Source organism: Ornithodoros turicata, chromosome 2, assembly GCF_037126465.1.
Source record: "Ornithodoros turicata isolate Travis chromosome 2, ASM3712646v1, whole genome shotgun sequence".
Taxonomy (NCBI): Eukaryota; Metazoa; Arthropoda; class Arachnida; order Ixodida; family Argasidae; genus Ornithodoros; species Ornithodoros turicata.
In genome coordinates this window covers 61,936,110-61,962,114 of record NC_088202.1, presented here as the reverse complement: position 1 = coordinate 61,962,114, position 26,005 = coordinate 61,936,110, and the positions used below count along the sequence as shown (strand labels likewise).

At 44.6% G+C, this 26,005-nt stretch overlaps 1 protein-coding gene across 2 annotated transcripts in view; it reads right to left on the bottom strand.

The window, feature by feature from the left end:
- The window catches only part of LOC135383609 (glutamyl aminopeptidase-like), an 83,491-nt gene that overhangs the window by 22,488 nt on the left and 34,998 nt on the right, over nucleotides 1-26,005 (bottom strand). The window contains exons 9-20 of one of the 2 annotated variants that reach the window (XM_064613002.1): nucleotides 25,238-25,360; nucleotides 24,876-24,941; nucleotides 24,745-24,810; nucleotides 21,434-21,573; nucleotides 21,168-21,265; nucleotides 18,381-18,511; nucleotides 16,188-16,246; nucleotides 15,525-15,678; nucleotides 9,305-9,369; nucleotides 8,379-8,510; nucleotides 5,701-5,871; nucleotides 5,282-5,365 (exon numbers count right to left, since the gene is read on the bottom strand). In XM_064613002.1, the coding sequence (XP_064469072.1) occupies nucleotides 5,362-5,365; nucleotides 5,701-5,871; nucleotides 8,379-8,510; nucleotides 9,305-9,369; nucleotides 15,525-15,678; nucleotides 16,188-16,246; nucleotides 18,381-18,511; nucleotides 21,168-21,265; nucleotides 21,434-21,573; nucleotides 24,745-24,810; nucleotides 24,876-24,941; nucleotides 25,238-25,360 (1,209 nt within the window). In that variant the 3' untranslated portion in view covers nucleotides 5,282-5,361. Of the gene's footprint in view, nucleotides 1-5,281; nucleotides 5,366-5,700; nucleotides 5,872-8,378; nucleotides 8,511-9,304; nucleotides 9,370-15,524; nucleotides 15,679-16,187; nucleotides 16,247-18,380; nucleotides 18,512-21,167; nucleotides 21,266-21,433; nucleotides 21,574-24,744; nucleotides 24,811-24,875; nucleotides 24,942-25,237; nucleotides 25,361-26,005 lie in introns of those variants that run through there. The other variant, XM_064613001.1, reaches the window with a different exon arrangement.

Below are 26,005 nucleotides of genomic sequence, written 5' to 3'. Positions count from 1 at the left end.
AGGAACCTGCATTTGAATGAAAAGCATGGGTAATACCCATAGACATGGAAATTGTCCCACAATATCGTAATTAAGATTGACAGTCAAAGAATATCCCATTACAGTGCAAAAACGCGTTTCTAATGGAAAGCACTGGGAATAACCGTAGACTTGCTTATAGTCCCAGGATATTCCCCAAGAACACGCTGACATCCCTCACTTATCCTGAGGATGTCATTGCGGGACAGCAGTGACATCCTGGGAATATCCCCACATGATCCTCAATTTGTTAGAAAAGTGTTAGAATGAGACTCCAGAGATGGTCCTAAGGACAACATCTGGGGACAAGACTGGGATACTCTCAGGAGCACTATAGGATCATGTAAAATTCTCCAGTAAATCTGCTTTCATTTCTCACTTTTAGAAGTGTGCAGACGTTTACAGTGGAAACGGACTCTCTCTTTTGCGGTTTTCAACCTCGGCCACCAGCCTGTAGTTTTCCGTCTCTCATTTTTGATTGTTTTTTGATGACGAACAGTGAGTGGCATGACCTTTATATTTTTTGCTTTTTATATAAAAGCAAAAAATATAAAATGTCATTAAGTGGCCACTAAGTCAAAAGGCCACTAAGTGTAAGACTAAGGCAGCCGACTTTGAAAGGAATATCCAACAGCGGCATTTCCTTTCGCAGATTAATCATATACTTTATATTGCTTATCTTGCGAACTTCCGCATATGCAAGAGTCCTCCTAGCATCGCAGTGAAAACCAAGGGTGAGGAACTTAAGTTTAATTCAATTTCATGTATAACTAACAGACCAGTGACGAATTCCTTGGAGTATAAGGATACAACCAAGGTAGCGTCCGTGTTTCCTACTAAGTGGATTTAAAACATCCACCGAAAGTCAAGCACGCGCTGTAATATGCCATCACTTTTCTGTATCTTCCACAGAAATGCTCCGTGCAGCATCCCGTCAGGGACCTTGCACGGATGTTCATGGCAACGAGGTCACAATGAAAGGTCTAGCAAGCTATATTTTATCGCGCATTGAACCCAGTGCATGGAGGAACCGTTGAAATCATTCAATTTGTATTTGTATCCCTGTATTTTTGTATTTTCTCTTTCTATTCGACTATTCTCTCTTTATAATATTTTGTAGTTTATACATGATCACTGCTGATTTGGTTCAATTTGGTTATGACAAACAAACCGAAACACTAATTAATGGGCGCAGGCATAGAAATGCACATCGCATTATTAAACTAATTTACTTCTCCTACATATGTCCTACGGCTGGCGGCCGCAGGATGTACGCAAATGACTATCACTGGAAGATCCCATGATGACACTCTCCGGATCTCCTCCGGACATCCCATCACGGACGAGGACGTGATGACACTTTGAGGAAGTCCTGAGGATCGCGAGTGTTCTTGGGGTTGTAATGACGATCGACAGTCTCACATTTTCCCATTACAGTGCAGAAACCCGAATATCTAATGAAAAGCATGGGTAATATCCGTACTCATGGAAATAGTCCCACAATATCGTAATCCATATACACAGTCCCAGAGTATCCCAGTACAATGCACAAATCCACGTTTTTAATGAAAACGATGGGTAATTCTCGTAGACATGGTTATAGTCCCACAACACCGTAATCCAGATTGACAGTCCCGCAGTATCCCATTATGGTGCAGAAACCCACAATATTAGTGAAAACCATGTGCAATATGCGTACACATAGGAATTGTCCCAAAATAGACACAAAAAAGGTCATGTAGCCTACACATAGTCACTTGGATTAAATTATGTGAAATGAGGATTAAAAATAATGAAAGGAGGATTAATTTCGATGGCAAAAGGATTAAATGCCATGGCATAAGGATTAAAATGTACGACAAGAGGATTAATAACGCCGGAAAAAGCTGTAGAACTGTTACTTACTTGTACTATAATAAAAATCTTGATTATTACTGCCTAGTCCTGCCAGAGGTGACAAGATGTAATTATGTGAGTAAGTAAGGAAACAAATTTAAGTAATTATTTTCTTGACAGGCATCGTGTGTGTACACGACCTCATTCTTGCTCCAAGATTGCTTTCATCTGTCCTGTTATTCAAAGACCATCCCACTTTTTGCATATGAAATAAATTTTAATGTGCCACATCTTGTTCGAGTGTCATTCCTGCATATTTCATGGACAAGTGTAGAATGAACATCATGGACCTCCGACCAGTTGCAAACGCTGCCAATACCCCGAAAGTGTGTATTCAACTCTCTGCATCACAAAATGAAATTAATATACTACCGTGCTGCTGTCCTGTTTCCAGGAGAAAATAGTGGGGATCGCACCTGGCTTCAGCCATTTCTTGTTGTGGCTAAAGTAAAAGCATGAGGGGTCGAAGTGTTTGGAACATATCCTTTGGGTCTGAGAAGGGTGAAAAGACTGCTCAGGTACACTTTGAAACCACTGTCTCAAAAGTATGGGGTCATGGTGGGGAAACCTGTAATATTGACAGAAGTACGACCTATGGCACCTCAACAATTCCCATCGCCTATGAATAGAAATAATGATTTGATTATTTCTATGTCTCCAATAAAGGTGTTAGGGAATGTCAGTGAATAATGACACCCACTTGTGGAAAGATACTTCAGATATGGCAGAATGACTTGTGGGAGCGCACATGACATGGGCATGACTTGTACCCGAAGCACAAACACAGTTCGGGAAACAAAACTCCAGATACAGTGTAGCAAGATTCGCAAGTTCACCAGCCAACACCAAACACCTTTTACAAATGAAGAAATGCTGACATGACAACAACAGTGGGGATAGTGGGTATTGCCGGTGTACACTAAAGACAAATATTCACCACGAACCTGCGGCCTGGGAAGCTTCCTTGCACTGGCTTCAAAACTGTAATCCACATTTCCAGGAAGCAGGCTAATACATTAAAAAGAAAGAAAGTCAGAGCCCCAAAGAATTCTCGGCGAGCTTGTGCTGTGAGGTGCCACCTCTTCCCCGGGGACGCCGAGCCCGTAAACCATTCCAATTCCCATTATGTAATATTTCTGCTGTGTTCGCTATTCCAATGACACGACCCTTTTCATATGTTGTTCTTTCAATGTGCAATTGTATTGTTGACTGATTAGATGAGTCACAAAATTAGTGAGCCCACCTTCCTTATCTTAGCCTACCACTCCCTATATCCTTAATTTACTGATTTGCTTTATGTGTATTAACTGTGTACCATTGTGTCAAAAGAAAAGAAACAAGTCGTCGCACCCGAAAGTTGAACGTAAGAGCATCAGGCATAGAAATCATGAGAAATTATCCTTATGATTTCTATGGTGTCAGGGCCCCATGTCTTTAGCGACGACAGAATGCACCTGAGGCGGTATGTTTGTTTGTGTGCTTACGAGACTCTTCCGGGAGAGACGAATATTTTTCGGCTGGGGCGGCAGTCCCACAAAGGAGGGTCCGCCAGAATTACCATCACCAGGGTCAAACCAGTCTTCCAATCGTTTCATTACCCCGTCGGAGTTTCCCCTAATTCCACATATTCTAACGTTCTAGTCAACGATTTCTGGTCAGTTGTTTCAGCCGCATTGTTTCTTGTGATGCAGCGAGCGTCAAAGTCGCACTCCGCGTAATTAGCTTTAGCCGATAACCGCGGCCGGCTGTCGACAACTCCGGAACTGAAACTGTCCTAGCTTCCCCTTGCACTCAAGGCCGCCTTTTTTTCTAGAACATGTGATTACAGCACGGGAAGGGGGCAGTATTACTTACTTTATGTTTATTTTATGCTTACTGTACATGTGTTTCTTCGTAAATTGATTACAGTAACAATATTCACTATTGAAACCGAGCTGCCAAGGACAGCGCGCAGACAGCACTGGAACATGGCAACACTGGCCGCCACAATATGGCGCATCCCTCGTCTTGACGCAGAGCCAGCGCCACCTTTGCTTCTAGCCTCTCCTTATGATTTCTATGCTTGGAACATCCGTCGGAGTAAGGTGTCATCATTCGTGACCCATTTCTTTACCTTCATTCCCGCATTACAGAAAATCTGGCAAGTCTCCTCGTATAGCATTTCTGCATCTGCCGCTATGTCGACGCTAATAACTATGTCGTTCACGTAGAAACTACGCAAGAGGAGAGCGGCTGTTTGCGGGTAATCTTCCTCAGACTTGTGTAAATGATGATGAACAGTCGCCGAGAGAAGAAAGGGACTTGATCTCGCTCCGAAAGGCACCCTGGTCATCCGCGAGGTCTCAACTCGGGGCAAGGGTTTTCCTGCAGGAGGTGTTGAGCTGTACCATAGAAAACGTAGTGCATCTGTGTCGGGGCCGTAAAGAGATATTTTGAGAAAGGCCTTCTCGATGTCCACAACCAGGGCAACGCGCCGTATGCGGAACCTCAGCAACAACGACAGAATGTCGGAGTTCAGTTTGGGTCCGGAGTGGAGCACATCATTCAATGACAGAAATCCTGGCGAACTTGAAGAGGCATCGAACACAATACGGACCTCTGTGGTCTCTCTCTCAGGCCTTATCATGGCATGATGCGGCAAATGGTAAACTGGTCCCTTCACAGCTTTGTCCGGGTTGACACGTTCTGCATGATTGTTGTCAAAATACTGACGGATGACTTGGTCATACTGGTTCATAACTTCCTGGTCTCTTAATAGAGTACGAGTTGCATTTCGTAAGCCTAGCGCAGCACTCGTTTGATTGGTTCCAAGTTGGGGAATAAGGTCATCCTTCCACGGCAGCCCAACTTGATATCGCCCATCGACGAGCTTAACAGAGTCGTCAAATTTCTGTAATACAGGGTCATTGTCGGGTGGCTGTTCGTTGTCTGTCGTTATTCCAAGGTGCTCTAAATTCCAGAAGGACTGCAGCACCGTAGACATATCGTTAGAACGGTTGGAGACCATGACGTGGAAGATGGCGGTGTGGTCTCCGGCGTGCACTCCGGACGGTCCTTGTAGCGTCCAGCCAAAAACCGTTTCCCAAGCAACAAGATTGCCATGGAGCCGATGCTGCCTACATGGATCCCATTCTTGAGGTCCATTGACCCAACGATGGACTACACTATCTGCGGCCGCGTCTTAAGGAGGGAAGAATCTGTCATGCATCGGCTCCGCCACAACGTCGCCCGCACTCCCTCACTGCTGTTCAAATTCGGCCAGCAAGCAACACCCTTATGTTCTACCTGCAACGTTGAGGCAGATATTAGTCACCTTCTGCTCGAATGCCGCCGTTCCACGTCCTTCCGCGACAACCTCAAGTTTCGCCTGGCCAGCCTCGGGTACTCCATCTCCCTCGCAACACTTCTTGGCACACGCAGCAGTGGTGTAACCGCGGCGCTTCTGTACTACCTACGTGATACCGGTCTCTTCAGCAGCCTGTGACAGCAGCCTGTGGGACATCTGACCCCTCATCGCCTTACTTTTAACTACCGCAGGACCACGCTCTAACGAATCATTTATTAAGGAATACCAAGCCGTCCTTTCTGGCTGACCTTTCCTGTGGAAATAAATAGATCCCCCTTCCCAGAAAATTTTCAAAACACTCCTAAAAACGGGTCCTGCGGCTTATCTGCGGTGCGGCTTATACGTGTGGTGAAACTACTGTAAACGAAAAATAAAAGTGCACCTAGTTGTGTACCTGTTTGCTGCACCTGTGCACCTGACTAGTGCAAAATGGTACTTACGCCTTCAATTTCGTTTGGTCGTTGGAGCAAACGAGCGTTTTTTCGATATTGCCCGCATCATACTCCTCAGCATCAGGTAACCAGGACATTACTGTTTGGAAGGCGTTGCCGTGTCGCACTGCCATGCACAACATCACGACTGGAGTCACGGAACTTTGGTCCGCCATCCATCTGAGGGAGTTCAAGGAATGAAGTAGTGATTTCAGTTAGCAAAACATGCAAATAGTACTGCTAAATGCAACAATTTTTTTATTCGTGCAAGTTCAAACATAGAACTGGTATTTTAACCACGAGTCAATTGGGCACGGAAGCGGCACCACACTGTGCATATTTATGTATGAAACGAGAAAATATCGGTTTTCATGAACAGTGTGGATTCATGGACGAACTGCATACCTGAAAATGATTCGAGTTTTTGTAGCGCAAAGGCAACCAAGCCAATTATCCGTCATACTCATAACTGAAGAATTGGTTACTTAAAATCCTACGAAAAGTTACAAAAAATTAAAATAACCACACCGAAATCATTGAGAGAACTCGTTTAAATCAATATAAAGATGTATACACGCTATGCTATAATCACACTTTATACGCTGCCGTAAACAGCCTGGTAACCCAGCAAAAGGGCTGCACGAAGAGGTAGCAAATACATATGGACCTCGTGGTAACCAAAATAGCTAGCGATGAATTAGGTTTTTTTTTTTTTTTTTTAGTTTTGTGGGTTTCTTTAGTTGTCTTCTGAAACGAAGTAGTTATGTACGATAGCACTAGGAGGGCATTCGCAAGCATACAACATTAACCTCAACAGGCTATTTGATTCCCATGTTCTTTCACTTCTGAATTTTTATGTTCTGTCTTCGTATAACCTCCCTTTCTTCCTTCGTGCTCTTTAAATCATTTCCCTTCCCTAATAGCACTTATCAGAGAGCATTAGAACATCTAATTTTTACGTCTATCCACCGACGTTGTATGGGATGGAGATTTTTGCCCAGCGAAAACATACCTTCTAGCCTCCAAGCAAAGTGAAGAGTGCTAAACGTGATAAAGGAAAGAGATATATATTGCAGAGATTACATTACCTAGATATTACACCAAGTCAACAGGGAGGCAAAGGTCTCTAGCAAAATGTGGACACCAATAAAGGTAGACACATATATGCTAGCCTACCGCATGTAAAAGTGTTTTCTGAAGCCACCTGACTAGTTGTAGCGAAACGAAACATAAAAACAGCGTTTAAACTTAGTGCAAGGTTGACACGAGTACCAGGTCAACAGAACGAAAAAAAAAGTTTTAAATGATCAGCCAGGTGTGATCTATCTGGTCGCGTGTCAGGCTTGGCTTCCATCAGAACGAACGTAGTACAAACGGGACATGGGGTAAAAGATAGGGAACAACAAACCAAACTATGTGAACACGTGTGAAGAACGGGACATAATGTTGACCAAGAGGGGCGTTGGAGGGGTTTCGAAGCACCTCGAACCGTTGGTCTTCAAGACGACAAAATAACGTATCAACAATTGCTCTGGGCTACCTACGGACTGCTATGAACCTCTCTTTCATAACTAACAAACGGTTGATTGTTTGATTCCGTGTTAGCGCCGCGAAGCAACTAACGAACGAGCTGATTGTCAGGCTTTCTGATGACGGGTTCCATATGGGTCCCGAAACCGCTTTGAACTTTTTCAAAGGTGTTTTTACTTGTGCTGTCCGTGTGCCTCCTATCCCGGTAGTAAAGAATGCCCTGCGAAAGAATGGCTAACACTCTTAAAAATGAACTTCACCGCATGGCACGCTCCTAGCCAACCATCATCTCTAATGATATCGTTATCTACCCTGATTTGTTGAAAACGGGAGGCGTACGCCATTTTTGTGACAATTATGAACAGCATAAGTGTCACAAAAAAGGCGTACACCTCCTGTTTTCAACAAATCAGGGCAGGTAACGATATCATTCGAGATGATAGTTGGCTAGGAGCATGCTATGCGGAGAAGTTCATTTTTAAGAGTGTATGCCCGAAGCCTTGTGGTTGACCTAAGCTAAGTACGCTAGGTTGAGGTAAGCTACGGCTGACCTAAAATTCTACAGCTAAAAGAGTAGAAAAACGAACAGGGGGAATATGTCGGCCAAGAGGACCAATGCTTTCGCATGTGCGTGATATGCGATCCTTTGACCAGGCGACAAAAGAAAGGAACGAGGCCAAGGGGTATGTACCAACCGGCCCCATACACTATGTATATGATTCCCCCCACACTTCCGCTGCGCTACACAGCTTCAGTGAGGTTCGGAAGCAGGGAGTCACGGAACGAGTAGCGCGTCAGCGGAAACAACGTAGAACCTTGCAGCGTCCATGGCATGGCTAGCAATACGACAAAGTTTGGCGCATATTGTTCCAGAAATGCGAAAACCGTTGTTGACCGTCTCCGTTCCTAAAATTTTGTTAATGAGTTGGGATTTGGCCTGTTGAGATTTCCATACACTACTCGAAACAAGCACGTCCCGAAAATTGGCATCGGAGCCCGTTTGAGAGACGCTGATAAGCTTCTCTGTGAGAGTGTGAGACCTGGAGACGTAGAACTGGCCCTATAAACACCCATACGTAGAGAAACAGAGGAACACATGGAGCAGGACAGCAACCGACAATAGAAGAGTGATTAAAACATTTTGCTTATAAACTTACTCCTGGAAGGTGGTGAAGTTTTTGACCTTGTCTGGCATGGTTGTCCACTTCTGTGTAGCCAGGTCACGGCATTTTTCAGTTCCGAATACACACAGAAAATCCATAAGGTTCCTTGCCAACACTGAGACCCCTCTGTGTAAGATGGGTATAAGATGGCCTTAATTGCGACCGTCGCGTAGCAGCATTTTCGCAGCACGCAGTCGGGTCAATGGCTTCACCAGGGTATGCAGCACGCGCTTCATGAGACCTTCTTGGTTTGACCCCCAACCCCACGGTACACGATAAATAACAATATTATACCACGCAGAAAAAAAAAAAAAAAAAACCATGCTCGCAAAGGGCCCATCACTTCGCTTTTTCCACCATGGCGCTGCACTGAAAGAGAGGAAGCGGTGCTGTTTGTACGTCGCGTCATCCCCTTCCGTCGCGTCACCCGGTGGGAACCACTCCCCCTCTGGTGATGCCACTGTGTCGGACAAACCTCAGAACTCGCTATGTGCTTTCAGGAGTTGTACACGTCTGGCAGAACATTGAAGGACACAGCAATAGAAACAGAGGCTAAGGTCTAATGCAGCCCTCAGCCAAATAGGGCGTCACAGAATGTACGTCGAAAGCTAGTGCCACAACAGAATAAACCTCGTCTCTTCAGAATCCTATATAATTTATGTCATCGCGATTTGTGTCTCATGTTGGGTGCATGCCCTGTTGATCAGAGACAGACGCGAGAGCTTGTCGTGGTTTCACTCGGAGTATGCGAAACAATGAAGTTCTGCGCATTCTTTCGAGAATTCGTGGAAGCACGTAACGTTCACTCGCGGCAATGACGGGACTTATTTCGAATACGTAGCGTACATAGTGCCACTTCGACTGATCCTGACTGAGCCAAATGCAATAGTGTTCTTTCATACTAATCTCAGGACGCTTACTTTTGTTCCTTGTCAAAAGGTAAACCTTGCAACGATGGTTCGTCCACGCGGAACATAAGCTTGCTCTGAAAAAAAAAAAGGGGGAGTATATATGTATCTATACAGGGTGCATCCTGCAGCTATGAGAGTAGCGTAGATGATGTAATTGCAGTTGAGTTCTACGGCCAGGTGCACATCCCCTGGAAGAGAGTATGTAACTACCAGATGATTAATTACCTGATATTTATTAATTATATTTTTCAATATGGAATTTCGGGCTAAAGCGAGATAGCAGATTGAGAGAATATACTCGTTAAATGCCATTCTACGTTTAAAAATCCGGAAACATGCACGTGCGTTCAAATATCTATCCACGAATTTTATATACGGAAATGACCCGAAACCGAAAAAGTTCGCCTGAGGAGCGCATCACCCTCGCCGACGGAAGCTTACATGGGCCGGAAAGCGATTTATTTGGCCGCTTGAGCCGCACCTGCTCCAATTATCTCCACCGCTCCAAACCACGTGGCCCTCTGACGTGAAATGAGCGCTGGAGTCCCCGCGTTCTTGGTCGCCGCGGTTTCGGTTTCCGCTCATTTGCATTGCAAAATTCGGTAATGGACGCACGTGCGGGTTTCAGGATTTGTTAAACCTGAAATGGCTTACAACTAGGATATTTTCTCAACCTGCCATCTGGCTTTTACCCGAAATCCCGTAATTAACAAGCTAACTAATGCATTTTAGGTAATTAGTCATCTTGTAGCTGCACGCTTTCTTCGAGAGGATGTCCGCCTGGCCGTAGAACTGAACTGCAAAAACGTCTATGCTGCTCTCATAGCTTCTTTAGGAATATTCTGGTCAGTGTTACGTGACACATATAGTTATGTGCAAGGGAAAGAGTGCAGCGCATGCACTTTTGTCATGAGTAACATAGGTTGGGAAATGACATGTGAAAGGTGAATGACAGGAACTGTGCAGCAGGATCTTGACCCCTGAGCCTGAAAAGAGACAAAACAGCGTATGTATTGTGGAAGGGCTAAGAATGTAGGTGCGAATAGTTGAAAGGACGCCCAGGAAGGATACCGAAGACCCAGGCATCCTTTCAGCTATTCGTCACCTACATCCTCAGTCCTTCCACAATACATACGCTCTTTTGTCTCTTTCCAGGCTCACGGGTCAAGATCCTGCTGCACCGTTCCTGTCATTCACCTTTCACATGTCATTTCCAAGCCTATGTTACTCATGACAAAAGCGCATGCCCTGCACCCTTTCCCTTGTACATAACCCTCTCCCATATATAAAGCATGTTCTCGTCACCACACCCCAGTCCCGTCGAAGGCAGCGCTGACTGCCGAAACGTCGACCCCTATCCCTATATGTGTTAATAAACTCCCCTTTGTGTTTTCCTGTAAGCTCTTTGTGGTCTTCTGATTTTTCCTGCTTCTTTCATTCTCGTAGGCAACCGCCCCTCTAAGCCTTTTGAATTATATATATATGTGTCTGTAACTCAAACATCGCCATGCCAGTACTGGACAGCTGTTTCGGCCTTCTTGGGCCTCATCAGCAGTACGCAGGCAGGCAACGTTTGAGTGAATGGCGTCAGAAGGTCACGTAACACGTGATTCCTCCCGTCAGGGTGAGATAACTCACTCACTGAAAGCCCAGTGCAAAGCCAGTGAAGTATGATAGGAAAAAAATAGCCGGAGCTATTTTTTTCCTATTATATATATATATATATATATATATACACTGTGAAAACTGTGAAAAAATTCTAACTGGCGACGTACTCGTAGGAGGATTGTGGCACCTTCTGGATAGTTTTGCCTGCATTTAGGAAGGCTTTGAACAATTTTTAATTGCGGGAAATTGCGGGATTTTTTTAATCAATCGAACTTTGAAAATTGCCAAGCCAACCTCTCTTTTTTTACAGAAATATGAAGTCCTCCACGGCTAACCGCAGACCCAACGTCAAAATAACGTTTTACGTGCTATGCACAGTACGTCACTAAGCACAGCAAGAGAAATAGCCGGGAAAAAAAATTAGTAAAAGTGCTGCTTTAGCCCCACATGTTTGACTGCCGCAAAAAAGCGCGCGCAAAAGGTGCGGCGATAGGAGGAAGCATTCCCGTCTCTTGTTTTACCTTTCATTCCCTTACTTTAACCTTGATGCAGGCGACGACTGCCTTATCACAAATAACTCACGAGATAGGTCCCTCTGTCATTCACATTTGCCAATCACAAAAGAGAAAACGAAACCAAAAAGAAAAGGGTTCCGCGAAGCTACTTCCGATAAAAGTGCTTTCCCCGGAACCAAGGTAAAGCGCTAAAATCGGCAAAACAAGGGCGGCGACACTTCCTCCTATCACCGCACCTTTCGCGCGCGGGTTTTTGTGACAATCAAGCAGGTGGGGCTAAAGCAGCACTTTTGCTACTTTTTTTTACTATATTTCTTGCTATCCGTACATAGTTTTTGTTGGGTCTGCAGTTCGTGGATAACTTCAGATTTCTGTAAAAAAGTGAAGTTGGCTTAGAAATTTTCAAAGTTCGATTGGAAAATAAAGTTCCCTAAATAAAGCCTTCCTAAATAGCGGCAAACGTTTCAAGAAAGGTGTCGAGCGCCCCACAATCCTCCGGCGACTATGTCGACACCTAGAATTTTCTTGTCGCTTTAGGTGAAACACCCTGTATATACAGGGTGTCCCAGAAAACGTGTCATTGAATTCTAATTAAAAAAAACTACGCCGCATTGAAGAATCATGTAGTCAACGGCATTTGTTCTTACTACACTCTTAAAATGAACTTCACCACATAGCACACTCCTAGCCAACCATCAACCCGAATGACAACGTTCTCGCCCCAGATTTGTTGAAAACGAGAGGCGGAGCCTATTTTGTGCCGTACATAATGGCACAGTTCGAGGTAACCCGTTACAAGTAACTCATTACTGTAACTAAGGTCCTTTTTTTGGTAACTTGTAACTTAACTCAGTACTTTTGCGCCGTGGTAACTTTCAGAGGAACTCGTTCCTTTTTGAGGTAACTTTGCCAAAGTAACTTCCAAGTTACTTTTAACTCGCTTTTCACTCACATGCACATGTTTTCTTGCTTTCTCTCCGGTTCCTCCATGGCATTTTTTACCATAAAACGTGATATTCAATCAATTACAGTATTTTATTCAGGAAGTAAGAACCGCTGCCTTTGAAATGAAGCTGAAATGAAACAAATCGGAGGGAGAGGGCTGAGTTCCACGAACGGGCACTTGGTCGCTGCCACCCATTGAAAGAAAAGTAGGACCGAGGGTCGCATCCCTTTAAAGGACCATATGGTAAACCCCTCAAGACCGCGGCTTTCGGGCGCGAGCTTATTCACCTCTAGCTTCGAGCGTAGTTCAATTCTACCAAATTTTGGCGCTGTCGAACACTATGACATCATTTGTTTACGAACAGGGAGACGTCTATTGTTGGACATAAACGAAAACGATCTAAGCGTGTTGCACTCCTCTGCAGGCAACTCAAGGTCTAACTCAACTGTTCACTCGCGGTGCACCTGCGTAATGCTATTTTGTGTCCGAAGTAACTTGGAAGTAACTCGTTTTTTTTAAGTAACTCAGTAACTGCGAGTTATATTTCGGGCTGAAGAACTTCGTTATTAACTTAGTTACATCTTGCACACGGTAACTTAACTTGTAACGAGTTCTTTTTGACGTCTAACTTCCCAATCTATGCATAATGGACACAAAATAGGCTCCGCCACTCGTTTTCAACAAATCGGGGGCGAGAACGTTGTCATTCGAGATGATGGTTGGCTAGGAGCGCGCTATGTGCTAAAGTTCATTTTTAAGAGTGTAGGTGTTTGCCACCTCCTGATGTGGATGTCATGTAACCTACGTTTAATTATGTAAATTTTTGCGAAGTGAACTCGGACATTTGCCGAGTAAATATCACTTTTTTACCCCACCAACATGAAGAGCGTGACGAATTTACTCAAATTCATTATAATTTGCAGTGATATTCAGGATCTATCCTGTCGGGAAAAATAGCCGAACATCATGCTTCTCGAGGCACTTGAGTATAAAGCGGGAGGACTTTTTGAGCGCAATCGCTGTGAGTCCTACGAAAGGAGGTTGGAAACCGATCCCACTGAGTGATAGTTGAAAAAGTGACAGTTCCTGAAATTGGGAGAGGGAAGGTATGGTCCCAGCCGGAGCCGGACGTGATAAGCTATGTCTGTGTTATCTCTTTCTACCATGCTGGTGTGGGCTGGGTTTCAACCCCCTTTCGTCGGACTGACAGTGATTGCGCTGAAAAATGCTCGCGCGCTATCCTTTGCGAGCTCCGTAGAGCATGATTTTCGGCTATTTTTTCCCAATACGATAGCTCCTCAATATTCCTGTCATTGTCATTAATTCGGCACGCTCTTCACATTGGCGGGGTAAAAAAGTGACATCTACTTGGCAAATTTCCGAGTTCAGTTCGCAAACATTTACATAATTAAACTTAGGTTATAGGACATGCACATGAGGAGGTGGCAAAATCCTAGTAAGAACAAATCCCCTTGACCGCATGATCTATGTGGCGTTGTTTTTTTACTAAAATTCAATGACACGTTTTCTGGGATATATATACGGGGTGTTTCCTTTTATCTGCAACAAATTTTCATTAAAAGGGGAGTTTCCTTAGGGCGGTTTTACTTTTGGCATTCGATTACTGGACGGGGCTGCTACTAGGAATCCAATTTTTTCCTCAGTTGAGGGACTAATTAACAGAAATATTTCAATCAACTTTTTGATTATTGACTTTAGGGAGCATTTTGCAATTGCAATATTAAAGCCTGATCACCACATGATCCTCTCGAACCACTGATGAAGCACTAAAGTAATCTCAGCGCGTGCTATAGACCCAAGTATTTCACCTGGGCCATCCGCTGGAAACAAAGTGACCACAAAAACAGCGACGTCGATGTCGATAGCTCCGCCCTCACTTAACGGCACAGCAAAACGTCATAGGCGGTGTTGGCAAACCCTTATCGCGGTATGTTTCATGATATTTGTTGTTGTTTCTTTTTCCTTCAGGACTTTCGTTCTTTCTTGTGTTCGCGGTCGCTTGCAATATCACTCATTTCATTCTGCCGGACAGAGCTCTTGCCCTTCCCCGGTACGATAAGCGCTGATATGTAGTGGTGATACGCAAAGTACTTTCCAAGCAAAAAAGAAGAAAAAAACAACAACAAAGGTCCTGAAGCATTCCGTTTTTCTGTGACGGTAAGTAAGGGCGGAGATATCGACGTCACCGCCGCTCTTTCGGCGATGACTTTCTGTTTCCAGCGGACGACCGAGGTGAAATACACAGGTCTATAGCACGCGCTCAGATTACTTTAGTGCTTCGTTAGTGATTCGAGCGGATCATGTGGTGACCAGGCTTTAATATTGCAATCGCAATGTGCTCCCTCAAGTCAATAATTAAAAAGTAGGTGAAAATATATCTGTTAATTAGTTCCTTAATTGAGCAAAAAATTGGGTTTCCTAGTAGCAGCCCCGTCGAGTAATCCAATGCCCAAAGTAAAACCGCCCTAAGGCAACTCCCCTTTTTGTGAAAATTTGTTGCAGATAAAATGAAACACCCTGCCTTAGTATATGCCTTTGCCTGCCTCTGTATATATATATATATATATATATATATATATGTGTGTGTGTGTGTGTGTGTGTGTATGTATGTATGTGTATACTGGGTGTTTCACACAAATGAGCCAATGAGCCATGAGAACAATGGTTCGTCGCTCACGTAAAAAACGCACTGCATACTGTTACAGGTGGTGTGAGGATATTCAAACATTTTGTTTTGTAATTAACTACATGTACTTAAGTGAAATTAATCAGTCAGTTTTTTTTTTTTTTACTCTAAGGGTTAGAGTGAAAATGGCAATGAGAAAGTTGTAGCGGGCGATGCGACGACACGACACCAATTGACTGCAACGTTGTACCTCTAACGGATCCTTTTCCTTCCTTGCTCCAAAGATTAACTCGGGTTTGCAAAAAACGACACAGGACCGCGCTCTCGAGCGTCGTCCAATCGCACGAAAATAAAGTTCTGATTGACAATTTCACATTTTGGCTTTACATTGCCTCCTTTCTTGAACAATTTTTTAAGAACCTTGGCTAATTTTGTGTGAAACACCCTCTATATGTAAACACGGCGATAATGCGAATCATCTTCAACGTCATCTCAAGCGTTGTTGGTACGTACCTTATACGCACTAATCGTGGGGTCATCCATGCGCTGTACAAGTTCATCTATGGAAACAAATACGTCCAGGGCAAACTTCCACATGCTTAGATCCGTTGCCGCATGAAGCGATGCGATCATTGCAATCACGCGATCAATAGACACTGCCTTATTTCTGAAATTCAAATTTAGATTTTTTAAGTTATATGAAGTGATAGCGGATGACTCGAAATAATATTCCAAATAACACAAGTAATCCCGATGCTTGATATCCCGATTCGTAAAACGGTGCATCTTGTGGCTTGCACTGCGCAACTTTAATCGCTATCTGTAGGAGAACTACAGTAGGAACAAGAGGGAAAATGAAAGGCCACGCAATCATCGTCATATTTCAATGGGGAGGGACTGGGACATGAAGGAAAGACGCTTAACCTGGGTGCGTACCAGAAGCTCTGGGTATCTCCTATGCTTTAAGAGACATAACAAATAATCGAATAAGAAAAAGAAACTCGGTCGTACAGTCCTCATGCATTGTCACAATTATTTATTGAAGCAGACAACACCGTGTTTCAGTAAGTTTAGTTCGGGTAAGTTCAAGTTTAGTTTGAGTTTGTAAGCTTAGTAAGTTAAACCTTCCGACACTTTATGTATCTCCATATACACGTAATATGCATACGCACTCACCTGTACGCAAGAAACACATCTCGAATAAGCTTTCCCCAGGTATGCACGTCTGTTACTTTCTGTAAAACCAAGTGATTTTCTTTACGAATATACGCTTCTGAATCAATAGAAGTCATTTGTGAGGGTCACTTAGAAATCTTCGAAAACCGTTACGTCTTTCCATAATTCCAACATTCGTAATAACTTCCCTTAAAACTTTCCCACTCGCGCACACAGTTTGGAGCCTCATTAATAGAAGCACGACCGTCGTTTATAGCGACAGACAGAAGCCGACGGGAGATCCCACGTGCTTTCATTTCCACGCCATTAAACCGGTTAACAACAAGCAACTACAGTCTCAGGAGTAACTTATTCTCTCTCTTCTCAGCATACTTTGGCATATATTAATATTTTGTAGCCTTGTTGGGAGGAGTGGCATGATATCTAATATGGCTGCGAACCCTGTTTCATCAATTAAGTTCGTCATCACTACCACTAGGTGTACTGTTCACAGTAAATCATTTTAGGCCTTTATTCGTTCAAAATAGGTGTATTCTTATAAAAACACCCTTTTCAGACTGAAACTGAAACTGAAAAACAGACTGAAGCAAAGGGTGCAAGAAGAGCATTACGAAAGGTGTGATATCGATATACACCACATTTTATCCAATGTCCATCATTAAGGGTGTAAAGTCGGGTGTTGAAACAGGCGTTTACGTCCAATACAACTTTTTTGCATCCCATTTGAACTGGGAATATGGTGTTAAAAATTGTGTTTTAATTCGTGAGAGATAAGTTATGCTGGTTTCACCGTTCCGCCCAGCAAGTAATCACATTATAGACGATAACCTGAGTTATGTATACCGTATTTGACAAGGAAGGATGTTAGGAATTAGTCTTATCTTAGACTTATTATTAATTAGTGGAATCTTTGACCCTTTCCAAGCGTACGCAAAACACAAACAAACACACAAAGCACAATGCAAAAACACATTCCCGTCACCGTTGCAAACATTTTCCGCCCTACTACACTTCAAGAACATACCCCAATGAATTGAATTTCTGTATATGATCCATCCGATATGCCAATATAGGCTACCGAGGTTGCGCGTCTCTTCAAACTGGGGCACTCACAGTGGTCCCACAGTGTCACCAAGCTATTCAGGCGTGCCTGTGATGCACTGTGTTCCGGTTTAAGTTGTACAATGGAACCACGGCTGGTAAGTCTCCCGTGTTCAGGGTGGTGCGCTTGCCATAGAAGCAAGAACGTCTAACTGTATGTTTCTGCATTCTGCTGCTGAAGCTTGCATTACACTAGATATTTGAGAGGGAATATTGGCCAGAAAACAACACCATCATAAAAGGGTGTTTTCAATAGAATACTCTCCTTTTAAGGGTGTTTTGGTTTTTAAACGCCCATTGCCGGAGTGTTTTATTAGGAATACGCCTAGCTAAAAGGTGTTTCAGAAAACACCCTGCATTCGAGTATAAAGGCAACACCAAAAAGGTGTGAGCCATGGAACAAGCCGTCTACTAAAAAAAGTGTAAAACGCGTACTGTGTACGAAATGAAGTTTCCGAAAACGATCGAAGAAGGCAGCCTCGGACGGAGAGCCGAATCTCCTTGCATGACGTCATCAGCTCGCCCGTGCATTTCTTTCTTCTCAGCTCATACGCGTACACCCGCTTTCGCCGCGATGGTCAAGATCACGAGTCACGTGAACGGCTCTCCCAAGGGGATTACTCACGACACGAAGAACCTGTTGCTTCCCCTGCGCTCTTACACGATCAGTCAAGGGGTGCACGCTACAAGTCACCTCTGCTCGTTGTTCTTTCGCAGGATCTCATTTTATTTGTAACAGAACACGCCGCATCAAACAGAAAAAAATCGCCACCTCCTGCTCTCTTAAACTACGCTACAAAAAACGTTTTGTAATGGAAGACATCACTTATTCGTGTGTGAGATGTTCTTCCCGTTGCGATGTCGATACTGTTGTGTCATGTGTTATGTCATTGTTACATGTTCCTAACGTTCATTATGTGATCAGTCCTCGCATGTTTCTTTGCAATAGTTTCTTTTGAACGTTATTTTTGACACATATTCATACACACGACCGAGCTGTTCCCGATAGCATTGCGGATTGTATCGCGTAATGGGCATGATGACACGTACATACGTATATGGACACAAAATAAACAATAATCTCTGGCTCACGGTTCCGTCAGTAGAGAGTGCACTTGCGATCAAATGCCAGTTCATCGCGTCGTAGTTGAGGACGTCCATACCCATGACGCCTTGGTTCACGATCACCCGTGTCTGACTATCAGCAGTGTCCGGGAATGTAGCTGTAAAAGGTGCAGCCGTTTATTGATATAAATGCACACGGATCTAAGAAAGATCTAGAAGAGCCTGCTATACAGGCATTTTATATTCATTTCGTTTATAAACACACATATATATGACCACCTACCTACGCGCTACCATCGCCCACCTAGGCATTGCTGATGATATCCCAATAAGGTCGAAACAGCTGTCCAGTGCTGGTGCGGCGACGTTTGGGACATATAAGCACATCTTCAACGTGCAGCCAAAGAGCTTCTGCTACTTTTCTTCCCTTAATACTTCACTGGCTTTGCACTGGGTTTTCAGAGGGGACTCTCTCACGCTGACGGGAGGACATCACGCTCCACGTGACCTTCCGACGCCACTCGCTCAAACGCCTCCCACCTACGCATTGCTGATGATGGCCCAATAAAGCCGAAGCAGCTGTCCAGTGCTGGTGCGGCGACGTTTGGGACATATAAACACATAGAGGGTGTCCACCAACCACGATAGAAATTAATAGTAAAAACCGTAGGCCCTGCACTCTAAAAACAGAACTTCATCGCATAGCAGGCTGTGCGCCAACCATTGCCACGAATGAATCGAATGGAGGGGGGCGTACGCCTTTTTGTGGCAATTTAGATATATGAAATTGCCACAAAAAGGCGTATACCCCTCTCTTTCTTTGAATCAGAAGCGATAACGCTATCATTCGTGGCAATGGTTGACGCACAGCGTGCTATGCGGTGAAGCTCTGTTTGTAGAGTGCGGAGAGACATGCAGTCGAGGGATTTTTTCTGTCAATATCTTTTGCCACATATTGGTAACTTTTTATTTCATTTCAATTGATGGAGAGTTAATTTCTTGAATTGAACTCCGAAATTTCCCAAGGCAACCTAACGTTTTCTTTGCGGAAATGGATTCGTCGTGGTCATTTTACTCAGTATGGCACATAATCCCACTCGAAATGCAATGGCAATTGCCGAAATAAATTCGCCGAAAATCCGTGGAAATGAGCCCTTGGCTCCGCCTCTTTTTTAACGGCTCGTAGTTTGAGTGCAAAGCTGCGAAGAAAGGAGGTTACACTGACACACCACACGAGCGGGGAAGGGGCTACAAGCCTTACCCATGGAACAAACACGCGCGGTGAGTGCGGGAATCAGAGCTATCTTATCAAAAATGAGGGCACCCGACGGCTTGTAACCCTTTCTCCCCTCGTGTTGACTGTCGGTGTAAACTCCTTTCTTAAAAATCTTACCAATGTAACATAAGATAAAAATTTTAGAAATATGTGGCAAAAGTTATTGCCAGAAAAAAATCCCTTGACCGCCTGTCTCTCCGGAACCTACGTTTTTTGCTACGAATTTCTATCATGGTTGGTGGACCAGCCTGTATACAAATGAAAAACAGTCGAAGCTCCGCAGCTGCACGTTGAGCATATGTTTGCAATTTCATCGTGCACTCTAGCGGAGGACAAGGATCGAGCGTCACCTCTGGGACGTTTGGCATGGAATGAGCCAACCTTCAAATACTCCTCTTTCCCTAGAATGGGGTTGAGTGGTGGAGCCTCAGCCCCCATATTACTAATGCTGAAAATGTCGATATATTTACAGATACTCACGAATAATTACGCTGTTATATGAGACGCTTGTTATATGTTGTGTAGTACATTGACCGCTTTAGTAGATGTTGTAAGTTTAACGTTACCTATCTGAATCTGTGTGCGTTACATAAACACTTTACACCTGTAATAAACCCTTAGCGACCAACAGTATGTCGAAATAGTCATCTTGCAGTTACGTATGTCGTCTGTGACGTCTATTATCCCGTGCTAGGTGAAGCCGTGTTTGCGTGCAAAAATGTGTTGAACTTCAACAGCGTAGAAGTTTTGGCTTCTTCGTACGTCATATTGAATCCGAAAGATTGAACGTTTCCACAGGAAAGACGAGCACCAAGACGTACACAAGCGCCATAAGCCTGTTCTCTCTTCTGTCAGTGTTTACTCAGTGCGCCTTCGGATAGAACACGTCACTCTTCCAAGGCGCCAAAGCGTTCTAGGATAATGAAAAAATGGCTAGGAAGCAAGCGAGCTGGTGAAGATGATGCATTATGTAAAACCCCGAGACTTGTGTAAAACCCCGAGACCCCGAGTGTTTGTGTCTGTCCTTTCGTGTTCCCTATTCCGGGGTTTTACATTATGCGTTCTAGGATGCCACGCTGGACAACTCTGTCTCGTGCTGGACTTTACTCAGAAGATTAGTGCTAACGGATAGGCCTCCTTACAACGTTTCAATGTCCATGACGGTCTACGTTCCTGATTACAATGCGTTTGCGGGGCACATAAGAGGCTGACACAGAAGGCTGGGGAGTGGAGGATAAATCAGAATCTGCCAGATTGAAGCAGCGAGGGCGGAGTCTGGCGAGTTCACTCATCCAGGGTTGACGAGTGCGCTGGTTGCGACATACTGCGGTGGTTTTAGTATCGTTTGAATGTGCTCGCGAAGTGGTCTCCCCCCCCCCACACACACACACACACACAACCGTGAACGAGGTGTCTTGAGCAACCCGCTAGGGTGTCGCATCGAGAAGAAAACACACCGCTCGCGATTTCCATTAAAAACTAGTTCAGCGCTCTAGAACAATACAACAGGATGTAGACCCCGTTCCACCAGCACAAACCTGCTCTGTCATAGACCCAGACGACAGACATCGGCTTTTCAGGCCGTAGCAGGTCCACGGGATTGCCACGGATCACTATAGGGAATGGTGCTGTGTATCTGGAAGAAACATCTGGTTCGTTAGGCCCGAAACACATATATCTACGTGCTGCATTGATTAGCATCAACTCGGTCACGGAATTAGTCTATATTTTTCGAATTACTTCACTAAAAACGCGCATCTGTGCATGACGTGAAATTCGCATCTGCCTGTGGCTCGTTACTCACGGTTTGCTGGAGAGGTATGTTGTTTTAGTGACCAGGACAGTTCCGTTATAAAAGCGTCGAACGGAAATGTTCGGAATGTCATGTGATTTCACCAGCACCTCGAACTGCAATTTGATTTGCACTATTGGTATCGTCTGTGCCTGCGTTCAAATAAAATGGGGATTACACTGACGCATAAACTACAGCGGAACAAATCTATTAAACCGCGTCGCGGCAATTTTCTCATGCCTAGGGTAACATGATATTACAGGGATCGGGAGACGTGTGCTGCCCCAGCTCACAAATGGGGACGGCTACTGCAAGTTTCAGATTTCGGTTATCATTTAGAACACGGAATCTACTGTTCACTACTTATGTTAGGCGACTCATTAGATATTTCCAATTCAACATATTGGATAATGCCCAAACCGCGTCAAACCCGCAACCCAAACAGGGCATTTACGCACGGCCCCCTCAATACCCACAAAAGCTGTATATCGAGACCCGAGAAAAGTGTGGGCTGCCACGCGGGCCACGCAGAGCTCTACTAACGCGCTGAATGACTGACATTAGTGTTATAGAGCTTCTCTAAGCGCGAACGCTACGAACACATGACCCGGCGGAATCTTGCAACCGCTCCGACAGTGCGGGTCAGAGCGGAACGGCGCACACCGAGTGATAGGCAAGCGCTCAAAAAGAACGAGATTAGTGTAATCTGAGCCTTCCCTTCCCACTAGCCCAACACGGAGTGTCTCGTAAGACAGCTCTATAGAGCAATCCGAGGCGACTAGTCATGGATGCTATAATACGAGGGGCGTTCAAGTCAAACCGGGACTTTTCATTTTTCGCAAACGTAAAATGAACTTACAGGCGAGAAATTTGTTTTATTTTTCAACGTAATCTCCAGCTGCACTAATCCTCTTGTCCCTGCGTTTCACGAAGGCTTGGATGCCAGTAGCGTAGAAATCCTTACTAGCGCGTAGCAGCCATGATCGGATTGCATTCTTGACCTCATCGTCGCAGCTGAAGTGGCGGCCCCCAAGGAACGCCTTCAGTGGCCCGAAGAGATGGAAATCGCTGGGGGCGAGGTCTGGACTGTAAGGGGAATGTGGCAGCAACTCCCTGCCAAGTTCCTGTAAGCTGCGTGTCTGCGGTATGCGCTGTATGCGGGCGTGCATTGTCCTGTAGGAGGAGGAGCGCCTTATGCACATCCCTGAGAACCTGGCAGTAATATGCACTATTGATCGCACTATATGCACTATTGATATCGAGACATGATATCCGTCGGTCCTTGAGGATCAGGCGCTCCACAAGTTGGACGTTCTCAGGAACTCTGACACTGCATGGGCTCTGAGCCGCCCCGGGCGGGGTCGTCCTGCAATGATGTACGGCCGTCTCGGAACCGTTTGCACCACGCAAACGCTTTTGCTGCGGCTAAGTGTATCGTGGCCATACTGAGCCTCAAGTCTTCCGTGAATTTCAGATGACTTTACGCCTTCATTTACGAGAAACTTCGTGACAATTCGCTGTTCGATGTGCGAGAAACTTCGTGACAATTCGCTGTTCGATGTGCGCGCTCACCTCGTTGTCGGCCATCTTGTCCAGCACGTGCCTTCTGTTTTGCACAAACTTTGGACCACCACGTGATGAATGCGGAGGCTTGTTGCGTGTGAAAATGACAAAAAAGAAGTAGCGCAAACCATTTGTACACTCAGGAGACAGAAAGTCCCGGTTTGACTTGAACGCCCGTCGTATATCTTCTAAGCACTAAGGTGAACACCAATTTATATGTGATATTTACGTAGTGGACCCGTAGACGAAATGCCAACGTTCCTGGATGTAACGTACGCGCTGCCAACCCGCTAGTGTTGTTTCAATGTCATATATGGACACAGTTAATCCCCCCGTGCAAGAAAGTGATGGCATTCCCCATCTTATGTTAGCTCACCTCCGTGTCGCCAAAAGTATATTAGTATAAGTACACAAAGGTGTATATACAGGGTATTTTCTATTCGTTACATATTTTTTATGAAACAAGCTGCGACTGCGGCACTGATGCCATTGTGGCAGGCGGGTTATGTGGCCAAACGGATATCCTGTAGCACGGCGTATGCGACTACCTGACGAGTGAATATTCGAATATTTCAAACATCAAGGCGAATATTTATATGTTCCATTCGAATTCCGAACCGAACACGAATTTCGGAATTTGGATTGCGAATCGAGTGGAATTCCTCTTCCATATTCAAATAGTTGAGTAAGAACGTAAGAACATCCGACGTAAGAACAATGAATTAAGCTACAGCGAAACCGCCAGAGACACTGTTTAGGTGCACTAGTAGACTTGTCCTATCAGTATCAGAAGTCAAAAGGGCGTGGCGCAGCACTCTGTTTCGTCCTCGAATACATCACCTTCTGGATGCGTACTGGCAGAGATTTGGCGCTTATTAATAGCAATTAAAACAGATGTGGCCCTGCAAATTAAAATAGACCTGTTTTCTGCTAACGTTCCCTGTGCCTGTGCACCATATTTCCACTGCGCTTATACGTACATACCGTTTCCTTTTCCAGCTATTCGCTTTGTATTCGCTTCGGTTCTACAGTTAGTCGTTTCGTATTCGAATATCCAAATCGGCTATCGGCTTCGTATTCGCTTGGGTTTTCAAACCAGTATTCACGCGGGTCTAGGAGTAGTCAGCCAGCATTGATTGAGCTATTGAGCAGATGTTTGCTCGTAAATGCGGCATAGCAGAACTGGAGCCAGTCATTCAAATCCATCGTCCATGAGAATGGAACATACCTCGCGACATAAATTGCCAAATTTTACTATGGAGATGATCCGGAGCAGAACTATGCGCTTCTCGAGCGCAGAATCGACGAACCTTCGCCTTATCTGGACCGAAGAGTTCTCTATCTCGCCCACAGTCTAGCGCCGACTCCAATGAGTTCCGTCTCTCCAAAGCACGTGGCCCTCTTACGTGGAATGCCTGTCGCTCTTTCTGCGTTCGGTTAGTGCGTAGTTCTCGTCTCGGCACATTTGCATACATGAATTTTGCAATTTCAACAAGGACAATTTATTTGAATAATGACTAACTCCAGTTCTGCTATCTCTCACCTACCAGAAAACATCTTGCAGAAAACATCTAATTAATACGTTAATAAGGATTTTAGCCCGCGCGCGCACGCGCACATACGCACACAGACACGCACGCACGCACGCACGCACACACACGCACGCGCGCGCGGATCTTAGTATAGGTATAGGTACCAGGTGCACAAAATACGAGACGTGGCGAAACAAAATGTACGTAATATGCTCTCTGCACATGTACCTTATCCATGACACCCAGAAAATCAGTAACATTCGCACTGCTGCCGCTGAAGTTGCCAATGAACATCTGGAGTGTGAAATGGGAATTAGTATGAATATACAGAAAGCCCCACTTTAAAAAGTTTCCCCTACCCGTATCCCATTCTTGAAATCGCTGTCTCCTAGTAGCATGTGTAACGTTCGAGCATGGTAAACACTCTGAAAGAAATACGATTCTCGTGATTCACAAAAGAAATAGGAGTATCGTTTTTTTTAAACGCCTCTTTGCGTAGCCGAGTGTGATAATCGAAACGTCTTGCTTTGTGAAGTATTTGCATTGATTTGGGCAAGACCTGAACTGGTGCAAGCATATGAACATGAACTAGAGCTGGTGCAAGCATATGAACATGAACTAGAGCTGGTGCAAATATAGTTATGCAATTCTGTAATTGGTTCATCAAGGCAGAACATACGAATACATTCACCATATATTGGCAGAACTATGGACTACTTACCTGGGCAGTAGGTTGATTCGCTCGTTCAAACAGTGTTGTAGGCGATTTAATCGGCATATCCAGGTCGCGAGGCCCGTCGTATTTGCTATTCGATACTACAGCCGCATCGAGGAAACTTGAAAGCTACGAAGGCATCAATAGAGGTTGATTAATCGCCTGTCACAGTAGATTTGCGCTCCCTCACTACGCGGGATTTGATTGAAACACAGCACACCAAATGGATGGCGTTGAATTCTGCGATGCTTGTCGCCGTCCACGTGAGCTACCTTTTTCGTAAGTTCTTAAGTAAGTCATTTCAACCACATGTAATATACGGTTCGTATAAATTCCTTTGCTGTTTTCAGTTTGACTCACCGTGATATATCAAGAGGCATTTTACATGCATTGTGTACAGATAATTTTTAAATGACAGCAACCTAGTTTCGGAAACGGGGTATGGTGTGTTTCTGATAACGGTGATGTGATACAGGATAATTGAGTAACACACAAGAACACAGAAGATAGGATGCTGCACCTTTCAATTAATATGTTTGTGAAAACAAGTGCGTCGCAACCAGCAGTAGACACGAGGTATGTGAATTAGATATTAAGTACAATCAATATCATGCTGGTGACGATCTACATACGAAAAAGGTGTGAGAAGATGAAAAGAAACGGTGTCACAATTCCGGGTGAAGTGAGTGACTGACACGATTTTATGTCTACGGGCAGTTGCGAGCAGGGGTCGAAACCGGAACTGAACCGTAACCGAAAACTTAAAAAAACTTT